This window comes from Nannospalax galili, unplaced genomic scaffold (assembly GCF_000622305.1).
Source record: "Nannospalax galili isolate Female #2095 unplaced genomic scaffold, S.galili_v1.0 scaffold617, whole genome shotgun sequence".
Classification (NCBI taxonomy): domain Eukaryota; kingdom Metazoa; phylum Chordata; class Mammalia; order Rodentia; family Spalacidae; genus Nannospalax; species Nannospalax galili.
The window spans coordinates 2,791,471-2,804,011 of record NW_008341872.1 but is presented as its reverse complement, the minus strand read 5'-3'; the positions used below and the strand labels follow the sequence as shown (position 1 = coordinate 2,804,011).

General features: G+C 36.1%; 1 protein-coding gene across 1 annotated transcript in view; it reads right to left on the bottom strand.

Annotated features, from left to right (window-relative positions):
- Rsrc1 (arginine and serine rich coiled-coil 1) overlaps positions 1–12,541 on the bottom strand; it is a 413,201-nt gene that overhangs the window by 191,344 nt on the left and 209,316 nt on the right. The window contains exon 5 of the mRNA XM_029565584.1: positions 12,340–12,376. Within this exon, the coding sequence (XP_029421444.1) occupies positions 12,340–12,376 (37 nt within the window). The remainder of the gene's footprint in view (positions 1–12,339; positions 12,377–12,541) is intronic.

The window sequence follows — 12,541 nt, the reverse complement described above, 5'->3', positions numbered from 1 at the left end:
TCCTTCCTTCCTTCCTTCCTTCCATCCTTCCTTCCTTCCTTCCTTCCTTCCTTCCTCCCTCCCTCCCTCCCTCCCTCCCTCCCTTTCTCCTTCCGGTCTCCCACCCACCAATTTTCTAGTTCACATTGTATGTGAACAAAATATTCAAATGCAGGGTAATAATACACAAACTTTGCATATAGTTTTGTTAAGTAAAAGTATTCTGAGAACTGAAATACAGTGGGGTTTGGTTTGAAAGTTCTAAGTAAAATAGTTTAAAATAGGGGAAAGAGCTTCTAATAGAACTTGATAGCATTATTGATGAGTATGCAATAGTAAAGGGTCTGTCTACATTGCTGGCAGGCAGCAACCAAACCACTGATGTGCTAAACAAGCTATTAATGATAGCTGCTTTTCAGCATTCAAAAGGGCCAGACTGTGTTCCTTGACCACAAGGACAAGCAGGTCAACACTCTCAAATGTTATACAATGTAAGAAACACAAATGAGGCCTCTGTGGGGAGAGAAAACCCACAGGTATGGCTCCAGAGTTCTTTTGCCATTCAACTATTAATAGAAAGCAAATCCCATGAAAACCTGTAAATTCTTGTAATTCCTTTATGAAAAGATTTATCATCACTTATTTTAATTGCCTATCCAAGTTTGAACAAGGTATTATCAGTACTAGTATGCTGCTACAGTCCTGAAAAATACAATGGAACATTTAAACAGAAAGGAGAAAAAGCAAACTGAAACCAGTCCCGGTACTACTCCTACAAAGTAAGATGATGAATTCTTTTGTCCCTTGAAAATCTATGAAGTACCCTCACCCTAGGTTTACGAACTCCCTTACCCATCACTCATAGGTTGCAGGCTCTGGCTCCAGCATGTTCACCTGATTCACAGATCTTCAATGGCATTTCAAGACAATTTCTTACATGTAATTTTCTTTCTAGTGGTCCTTGGAGCAACACTGGGTTCACTTCAAGCTTCCTGAAATACATTATCTCATGTCCCTGTCCAGAGCCTGAGAATCTGCACTTAAATATGGTTTCCAAGTGACTGGGATCCACCTCCATTTACTTATGTGACTTCTCAGAAAAGTGAACAGGGACACTTTAGAAACACCAAATTAATGAGAATAAGTCATTTCATTTCCCACCTTCGGGAGCATGCAGAGCAATTTTTCTTTCATGCCAGAAACAAGAAAGAATGCTATTTTTTTTCCTTTTATACAGTTAAAACTTTTTACACAGTCCATCTATTAAAAATATTTTCTGAGTACAATCTCTCTAACAAGAGGAATGATGGGTAGCATTATGTATAGTTTGCTTATAGAACAGTAATGACTTTACTGCAATCAAATGGCAAGCTTTATTACCTGTACTTTTTCATAATAGTAAAAATAAAATGCATATTAATATCATTAATAATATTGACTACAATAAAACCTCTATCAAAAGCAAACATTTTATTTCATGAGTTCAAAAAGTGGCATTACTCACTACATGCTCCAGAATTTAAAACACAAACTAGAAGGGGAAAAAAAAATCTTGATTTAACAAGAATTTATTAATTTTCTACAACTTTAGAAGCTCATTAGTTAAAAAAAGGCAGAAGCAACATGACCACTAATAACCACCCACCTCTACTCCTTTAGAAAAACATTTTAAAAGACAAAATACTCTGGTCATTGTCAAATCTTTTATCTGTATGTAATACTAGATTAAATAAAAAGTATTATTTCTTTAAAAAATCTAATTAAACATTAAAGGTGAACTCACTTATTTTCTGTAAGTCTTTGAGTATAGTATGAACACTGGGGTCTTGGTGAACTTTTATGTTCAGTTTTTCTGATAATTCTAGCAGATACCTGCAGGGCAGTGTCTTAGGATTCAAGGGCTACTCAAAAATGGGAGATGTAGCTCAGTGGTAGAGCATGTGCTTAGCACGTGCAAGGCCCTGAATTTGAATATAGTATTATACTTTTCTAAAAAGCAGTTTCTAACACTTTCCATTATGAATTATTAATTTTTCTTTCTGAGGTGAAAATATTCACAGATTACCTTCTACTTTTTTATATTTGGAATTGGTATTGCTTCATTTATTTCAAGAGGTATATAGTCAAAAACAGTGCAATTCTGAACAATTCTTTTAACAGTCACAGAAGTTACAGAATTTTTCATTAGCTTATGCTAAGGACCCCTTTACTCTTAACAAGCAATATTTTTTGTGAAGATATCCTACCTTTAAATAAACTTTTATCCTATATATTGATAACCACCAACAACATAGAAACTATTGTAGAAAGTAGCCTCCCTTCCATCTTCCAATGCTTTCTTTTTACACTGAATCTATAAATACTTCTCAATCTATCACTCACTGCTGAGTGAGAAATTCAGTATATAAACCGATGTGTTCTTACTTACATTTATTTATTATTTGTTTATTTATTTATTTTATTTGTTTATTTTGGTCTTTTTTAAAACAGGGTCTCCCTGTAGCCTCAGCTAGCCTGGAACTCACTATGTAGACCAGGCTGGCCTTGAACTCACAGAGATCTGCCTGCCTCTGCCTCCCAAGTGCTGGGACTACAGGCATGCGCCACTTCTAAGCAGGGAATGGTGGCCCATGCCTTTAATCCCAGCACTTGGGAGGCAGAGGCAGGCAAATCTCTGTGCGTTTAAGGCCAGTCTGGTCTACCTAGAGAGATCCAGGGCAGCTGCGGCTACAGGGAGACCCTGTCTCAAAAAGACCAAAATAGTAGTAGTAGTAGTAGTAGTAGTAGTAGTAGTAATAATAATAATATTAATAACAACAACAACAACAATAGTAACTTTAAAACATAACCAGAACCAAACACAAAATCAATCACAAGGCAATTGGAGGCAGAGAGGAGAATACAATTAAAATTCTGAAAACATGTTTGATGTTACCTAGAAAGGTGGGGCGTGGAAGTGCATGGGACCAGAAGTGGCAGCAGGGGGAGTAAAGCTTCTAAGACAAAGACGGAGAAGGAGAACACAGGGCAGTGGAGAGAAAAGTGGAAAGAAAAGCTGTACAGCTGGAGAAACACCCAACCACTTTGTCTGCTCCCTTCATCATGTACTCAAGAACCTGCATGTCACAGTGCTGTAGAAGAGGGCAACTGTGAACTAGGAACTATGTCTACACTTCCACACAAAGCTACTATACAGAAAATACAAATCAGAACATTTTATAGGTTAAAAACAATATCCCACACAAATTTGACTACACAGACACAGACACACACACACACACACAGAGAGAGAGAGAGAGAGAGAGAGAGAGAGAGAGAGAGAGAGAATAGAGTATGTAAAATTGGGGCATGGTAATAAAGGGGTGGAGATAAAAGAGGGATTATACTGCATGAAAACTACAAAAAATTCAATAAAAAGTATGTATACATATACACAAAAATCAAAAAAAGAACTCTGTCCCAGACAAAGCCCTAAAGCATAATTCTTAGTTGAACAAATGACAAAGGAATTCTCACATGAAAAATTAAAAAGCTAAAAGCCCAAATGGAAGACTATCTCAGAAATAAAGAGTAAATTACAATGTGTACAAAGAGGAATAAATGAGAATGAAAATTTAATAAGATTGAGTAAAATGACGAACAACTGAAACAAAAAGCAAAGACAAGTCAAAAAGTTACCTAACATACAAACACACATGCCGAATCCCTGATGATGGAGCTGAGAAGGATGGATCAGCAGTTAAGAGCACTTGCTATTCTTGCAAAGGACCTAAGTTCGGTTTCCAGCACCTATATGGGGCAGCTCACAACTGCCTGTAACCAGCTACATGGAATCCAGCACCCTCTTCGGGCCTCCATGGGCACCTTCACATGCATGTAATATATTCACAAATATACACATAAAGATATAATAAATTAATTAATTAAACAATAAAGGTTCAGAAGACAGCAAAAAAAAAACCCACAAATATTTAATAGTATAATCTAAAAAAGTATTTCAGGAAATAAGAAAACTTAAAGCCACACATGGTAATGTTTAGGTTGTATTTATATTGAAAAAAAATCACCTTTTAGACTTATCTTAGCAAAACTAGACTTTAAGAACAGGAAAAATGACAGTATCTCAGGGCAAAACATAAAATCACAAAATAAAGATACGTTAAAAAAAAGTGTGATAGGCATCACACTCATACACATAAAATAAAAATAATAATAAAAGCTTTTAAAATGTTCTATAAAAGATTTAATCTATTTAATTTTAGAGAGAAGTCTAAATAAAAGAGAAGAGAGAAGTCGTGAATATATGCATGCTCTAAACAATTAGCAAGAGGAGGAAGAGGGAGAAGAAGAGAAGGAAAGACCAACAGGAGCCCCAGGTACAACAAAAGTAAACAGAGAGAAGTCTAAGAATACAATTCACCAGACTAATGAGAATTAAAAGAAGAATTAAAAGATACAGGCTATTATAAAAACAAACCTATCAAATTTCATAGTAAAACAAACAGTTCTTAAGCAAAAGACCACTCTCCACAGCATGCTATTCCACATATCTTATATCAGCTTTTATTCTTAACTTTTTACAAACATTTTTTTAAATTGTATTAGAAGATACTGATAGAGGCCCCACTGAAGTAGAGGGCAGTTCTTTCTTCTGGGCAAAACACAGCATCCACTTACCACTTACTTCCTACATATGAGAGTTCCCATAAGCACACAGCATCACTACTTGTGATAGTTGGGTTCAGAGGAAGCTGTCATATAAATAGGAAGCACAGATTACCTGTGTGCTGTTAATAAAGCATTTTCCTTGACTCAGGAATCTCCCTTCTCCCATCATCCATGAAAAAGTATGGCAGGAACGCAAGGAAAATCTCAGACTCTTGATAAAGAAGGCACAGTCAATCAGAGAAAGAGACACAGTTAATGTACTGATACTATGATTACCAAGGAACCAGAAGGAAACATAGAAGAGGGAGAAGGGGAAAGGGAGGGAGGGATGTTTCACTGCTTTTCATAAGAAAGGAGAAATAGTCTAATCAGACTTCTTGTGTTTGAGTTTGGTTAGCATTATGAAGTAAAAAATTTATTACTCTAGCTAAAAAAAAATAGTACTTGTTTAGCAAGTACATTCTTTTCCTGAACTCTTTCTTTCATATTTAAAATATTCTGAAAATATGTTTCAGATCCAGGAACTAAATCAGTATCTAAGTGAATGTGTGGATTTCTTTATTGATCACATCTACATAGGTAGAACTACAACATATATCTGGGTATTCTTATAGTTATCTCTTTAACACATTTTTCATTAATTATACACCACATCACTTTATTTTGAAACAAATTGATTTTGTGTAACTGAAAGTGTCATGCATTTATATTAACCGACAGCCTCAAGGCTTTGAAAATAACGTTCCACTCCTATTACTGTTCTAAAAGAAGAAAGTTATGTAGAATGATGTTTTGGGTTTTGTGTGTGTGTGTGTGTGTGTGTGTGTGTGTGTGTGTGTGTGTGTGTGTGGTTTCTTTGGATTTTGGTGGTACTGGCAATCTACCTAGGGCCTTCTGCACACTAGTCAAACACTGTCATCCAGTTATACTCCCAAGCCCCTAGAATATGTTAAGGGTGAAAATATTGTGTGCTTAAAGTCCCAGAAACAAAACAAAACAAAACAAAACAAAACACGTGTATCTTCAACTGAACCTCCTACAAGGCTGATTAACTGATTAAAGCTTCAAAGAGTATGGAGAGTTTGGAATGTTGCAGGTCCAGAGCCTAATTAAAGTTTATTTTAGGCTTTCTTTGGTCCCCTGAATAGCCCAGCCCTCAGTCAGACAGAACATTCTGTGACTAGCAGATAAAACCTTCTCGAATGTATTAATTTAACAAAACCATACTTTCCACCAACCAAAATGGTCAGCGTGAATGATCAGCTGAGGGCTACTGTCAGTCAACATCCCAGCCCATTTTACCAACTTGCACAAACAATGCTGGACTACAATACACTTCTTTCTGCTACTCCTAATAATAAGCGGTTAATAATGAGCACAGGTGACAGCATGCACAAGACCCATGCAGACTCAGACAAAAACCCAGCATAGAACTGAGGAAATGGACAGCAGGCACCAACCTTAGCAGAGGAACTATTGGCAACTGATTACTGCTGGGTGAGAGAGAGTTGATCTACTTTAAGGCAGTGATTCTAGATAGGCTGGCTAGACTCCAGTGGACGAACATGCACCAAGGGACATCTGGGTATACAAACTTGACTTGATAGGCCTCAACATACATGACAGAATGTATGAAATCCAGTGTGGGAGGCTGTGGGGAGTTTGGATGGGATAGGAAGTCTAAATATGATTACAATTTATTGTATAAAATACATCAGTTTTAATAAAATATACAGTAAAAAAAGAAAAATGTAATGCTGACAAAGATTCAGGGAAAGAGAACCTTTAAACACTGCTGATGGAGATAAAAATGTAGTTGCAGTCACAATGAAAATCAGTAGGGAGGTTTCTTAAAAAGCTTCTGGACACACACCCAAAGGAATCACAGTTGGCTTCTTACGGAGATGTCTGCATAGCCACATTTATTGGTGCTCTATTCACAAGAGCCAAGTTATGGAATAAGCCTAAGTTTTCGGCAACAGATAATGGATATAGAAAAATATGGTGTGTCTGTACAATGCAGCATTATTCAGCCATAAAGAATGGAATTATCATTTATAAGAAAGTGGATGGAACTTGAAATCATTGTGTTAAATTAAATAAGCCAAACTCAAGAAGACAAGTATTGCATGTTTTGTCTCCTATGGGGACTCTAGGTAGGGAAGGAGAAGAGAACGGGAAAGTAAGGAGGAGATTATTAGGGATGCTGGAGGGCAAAGTGGGGATAAGAAAGGGGAATAGTTGGGATAAGTATGATCACAGTGTATTATATGAATGTAGGGAAATGGCATAATGAAACTCCTTGTTTTGTGCAATAATATGTACTAATAAAAGAAAGCATGAAGAGTTAAATCTCAGGTAGAATTCCTATGAGAAAGATTAAAAATCACAACCTTTTCATTCCCAGTAAACTGATTTTCCTGAACTGGAGAGGGATGCTCACCTCTGATATTTCTAGGACCTCAGAAACTCACCTCTGGAAGCAAGAGCTTGCTTCCTCTTGTTGGAACCAAATCTGGGTGCTGCAAGTTGGACCACACCTACTGACTCCAATTCTCCCTTCTAAATCTGTATGGTAAGAAACCTATGTTCTCTCACCCCCACCATGTGAAGATGCAGACCAGTTCCCCCAGACTTCTCATCTGCTCCTCAAACATTCATTCTTCCTTCAGCCTTTCCTCATGGCCCATGACTTTTTATTGCTGACCCACCATCCTTCCTACCTCCATGAAACACATTCCTGTCTACCAATACCCTCCCCTCAGAAAACACATGACTCAAGCTGAGCATGATGATTACTCAGGAGACTAAGGCAGGAAAAGAACCTGAGCCCAGGAGTTCAAGGACAGCCCCGGTCACAAAGTTATATAACTTTACCTTTTTCAGAATTGTGGCTCTCAGAACCAAACATGGTTCTCTATGTGTTCTTTTTTTCCAAGATACACCTGGTTGGCATGAACCCTTGGCAGCAGAACTGAGGTGTGATCATACAGAGGACAATCTAAAGCTATAAGCCCACAGACTGAAGAGATGGCTCAGCAGTTAAAAACACTTGCAGTTCTTCCAGAGGACCTGAGTTTGATTCCCAGCACCCACCACCATCTGTAACTCCAGTTCCAGGGGATCCAACATCCTCTTCTGGTCTCTGTAGACACTGAACACATGTGGTGCACTTACATACATGCAGGCAAAACACTCATACACATAAAATAATAAATAAATAAATAAATAAATTAATTAATTAATTAATTAACCAGGGGATCCGATGCCCTCTTCTGACCTCCTCTGGCATTGCACAGCATATAGTGGCTCACAACTGTTCATAACTCCAGTTCCAGGGGATCCAATGCCTTCTGACCTCCACAAGCACTGCACAACTTGCGCACACTTGCAGGCAATACAAAAATAATAAAAAAAATAAAATATTTTAAAAAATTTTAAAAGCTATAAACCCACAGGGCTACCTCTCTTCCACCAAAGATATCACAAAGATACTGAGGGAGGATGTCCTTGTGCAAATCTGGTAACCTTATGAAGACCTTAAGTCCTCAGCACCCACATTTAAAAAGGAAAAGCCACCACCGATCAGTTAGCTCAGTTGGTTAGAGCATGGTGCTGATAAAAAGGAAAAGCCAAGCATAGCAGCACATACCTATAACCCTCATGCTGGGGAGATGGAGATAGGAATCCCTAGCATAATAATGTGATTTTTCTCATTTAGGTTTCCAACAATGCACAAATATTTCCTTGTTTCTTGGCTAAGAAAAGTACTGCAATATACTTTTCCTCTAACTGAAATTATTACAGGTTGTCTAAAGGGTACTATAGGGGAGTGGAGCTGGTACATGTGGGGCCTTGCACATGCTAGGCAGTGACATTACTAAGCTAGATCCTCAGTCCTGAATATTTCTTAATTATAGAGAGGAACAGGGAGAGAATTTGGGCTCTACAAGAGAAGATTATATAATCAAATGTTTGAGTAATCATAAACTGACACGTTACTGGCCCAGTAAATTGTTGATTTAACATTTTTCAATTTTGTATTTGAATGTTTCTTATCACAGTTATGTTATGTGGATAGTTTATTTTGGAAGATATAGTTTCTATATTTAAGAGTAAGAAGGAAAATGTAACCAAAATTAGTATTCTTTTTCCTTAAATACTGGTACTTGAAGATTCCTTTAAAATAAAACCCAGCCTTTTTAGTACTTCTCATTTTAACTGAAATGATCCTTCTAATTCAAAAGCTATGTGATTTCTGAGTATCATACATGGGAATTAAGCTAATGTTAAAAACAGTTTTCAGTAAAAGAGTCAGCTTAAATCATTTAATCATTTCAAATGCTTTCTTCATCCTTTAAAAATAAGTTTGAAGGTCTAAAAGAATTGCATTTTCACTGCTTTGCATATCTTTGTCATGCTATATAAATTCTCTTTTCATATGATTAAAGGAAGCTTAAGATGAAATGATTAGTTGATTTACATTCACTTGTAGCAATTACAGAAGAATTTGATTTTTGTTTGGTTTGGGTTTGCTTATTTCTATGATGATGGTGAAGTTAGGTAAGGGTTTTCTGTTACAGTATCCAACATCATCACTTGGAAGATTTCAGTTGTTCAATAAATTGTTCCCTCAAAAAAGAGGGGAAGAAAAGAAAAGAGAAAAAAAAAAAGGAAAGGAAAAAACAGACATTTATATACACACGTACATGCTCAAGTTTACAAGTTTATTTTAAATATTCAGGATGGAGAACTAGAAGTCAATAAAACTGGTTACCTAAGAATGGGTTAGAGAACAGGCTAGAAAGGAAGGGAGTGACACATCTCTCTGAGAATACCACTGGAAGCACGTTCACATCATACATAGTCAAGCATGTAACCAAACTAACAGGAATGGGACAAAGGCACTTAAACCAATGCAAACACAAACAAGCAAGGCCAACTGCAGTTCAAATAAATCACATAACTATATATGACAAGGGAAATACTGCACATAAATATTAACTTGTCTTTAGCAGTTCTGTTTACAGGTCTGCAGTAATTCTGAAACTATTGTAGGTATATATAATTAAGTAGATGAGTAGATTCACTGATGCTAAGAATCAGGGCTCTCACTTTGACAAAGAAAATACAAGTATGAAATGGGGGATGACAAGGAAGAATTCTATGGTTTGGATTGGAACTGAAGGTATTAGTATAATTCATGTTCTAAAAGAAAATCCATTTAAGTGTGTGAACGTGTGCATGAGCACATGCATTTCCCCAGGTGGGTGGTACATGCCTGTTATTCCAATACTCAGGAGAAGGATGCATAAAGACCCTGAGATCAAGGCCAGTTGAGGCTATATAGAGAGAGACCATCTTAAAAATTCAAAGGACACATATATAAAAGATGCATTAAATCTATTAAAGTAAAATCTACTCACCTAATTTTAAATGAAAATTCCTAAGGGTAAAGAAATCACAGAAACAGGGGGCAGTTAGAAGGTTCAATAGGTAAAAACACTTGCTGTGCAAGCCTGACTACCTGAGTTCAATCCTGGAACCCAAGGGGAGAATCAACTCAACGAAGTTGTTTTCTGACCCCCCACTTGCATGCCATAGCACATACACACACATGTACACACACACTTAAAATGAGATTCTGCAAGAAGGAGAGGAAACATAGGTTTCTTTATTTTTAAGGCAGGGTCTGATTATATAGCCCCAGCTGGTCTAGAACTTGCTTTGTCAACCATCACAGGCTGGCCTGGATCTTACAGCAATTTGCCTGCTTCTGCCTCCTGAGTGCTGGGATGAGAGGTCTGCACCACCACGCCCAACAGAAACAGAATTTAAACTTAAAAACCTAAATGCACTAGTATTTACAGAGAAACACAAACAAAATACAAAGTAGATTTTAACAAATGCTTATTTATTTATTATGTATGTATGTATGTATGTATGTATGTATGTATGTGTACACAGCATGCATGTAGAAGTCAGGACAACTTGAGGGAGTTTGTTCTCTCCTTCCATAAGAGATAATACGGTTTCTAAAACTAGAACTCTGGTCATCAGGCTGGTAGAAAGCACCTTTACCCACCAAATCATCTCACAGTTGTAAATTTTTTAAATAAATAATTTAAAAGAGAATTATGAAAGTTCATTTTGGAGGCACAGTATCTCATATTCCTTTTATAAACTTCCAGTTGATTTTGGAGGCACAGTATCTCATATTCCTTTTATAAACTTCCAGTTGATAGATGTTTTAGTTAACTTCTTTATTCTGATAGTCTTATGTCCTAAACTACTTAAGTCATTTGAAATGATAAATAGGGGTCAGGAAACACTTTTCAATGATGAGAATAAAAATATTGTTCACTTATTTCTGACAAATGCATAACTTCAATTTTCTAATTAAGTTATATCCCACTGCAGCCAGGCGTGGTGAGGCATGCCTGTAATCCCAGCACTCGGGAGGCAGAGGCAGGCAGATCTCTGTGAGTTTGAGGCTACCCTGGTCTACAAAGTGAGTTCCAGGACAGCTGGGGCTACAGGGAGACCCTGTCTCAAAAAGACAAAAAACAAACAAACAAACAAAACAACAACAACAACAACAAAAACCCAACAACAAGTTATAGCCCACCTTTTAAAAATTAATCTATACACTTTAGGAGTATTTTTTAATAGTCTAGGGTTTCTCGGTTTCCTTTACTTGTTAAAAGAAAAACCTTTCCAACTCTAAAATTTCTGTCAAAATGAAGCTTCCAGGTACAGGGAGAGAGTAATCAGAATGCATTATTTAATTATGAAATTATCAAAAACAAAATTAATAAAAAAATGGCCCCTTGCTACTGTTTTCCTTTTGTGGCAGCAGATCAAAAGTCCATTAATAGTTAACAAAGCTACAGTTTGATCTATGAATGAAGACTTGATTTTCAAAGTACTTAGACTATATTTACAAAAGAATCTCTACCATTAATTATTCAGCATTTGGATTTGACCAGAAACCAGAGCATGACTTTTAATGCCCTGTTTAAATGAACTACTTAACATTGTAATGAACACTTGATATAGTGAACTCAGTGGATTTTAGGCTTGTTATAATAATATGGCTTTTCCCAAATTTTTTGATCAGTGGACAGATTTTAATGCTAACTCAGTTTAAAATTCATTTGTTCTTTAAAGATGTTTGCTTAAACCAAAAATTGTGCATTTTAATTATTTTCTATTCTAAAATTGAATGTATTTTATACCAATGCATTATTCATAATGCAAAGACATCAGGAAAAACAAAGCTGTGCATTTCTTTCAAAGCTGTTAAATTGCTAAAGCATACCACATTCATGCATGCAATATTTGATCGTGTTTTTCTTAAAACACAGGCTTGTTTTCTTCAGATCAAGATAGGCCAAAAATTCTACACCAAACAATTTTTGCTTATAATTAAAGCAATCATCAATCCAAAGATTGTCATTCATTTTATTTCATCTCTACATCAAAAAAAAAGGTAATTTAAAAAATTTTAAATTCCCTTGAAATGATAAGATAAATGAAACTCTAAGTGCCTTCACATAATAACAATAAGCTGACCCTCTGGGAAATGGTTGACTTTCTCAATACAAGGTATTCAAAGCTCATTCAAAAGTGTTCATTTAGAATGCAGATATCAAAGATGATGCAAATGTTCAAGAGAAAATTAGAACTTACCAGATGTTCTAATCCAGCTTTGATGTTTCCAGATTCCCTAAAAATAGAATAGTAAAAGTTCTAAATAGTTGCTAAACCCTTGTCTGCTCTAATTTATGTTTATCTCAAAATGTTTTATAAACCGCTATCCATTTATCATTAATCTTTAGTAATGTTTATAATAGTTCTTAAAAGAAAATTTTCCATAAAAAGAATAATTTTT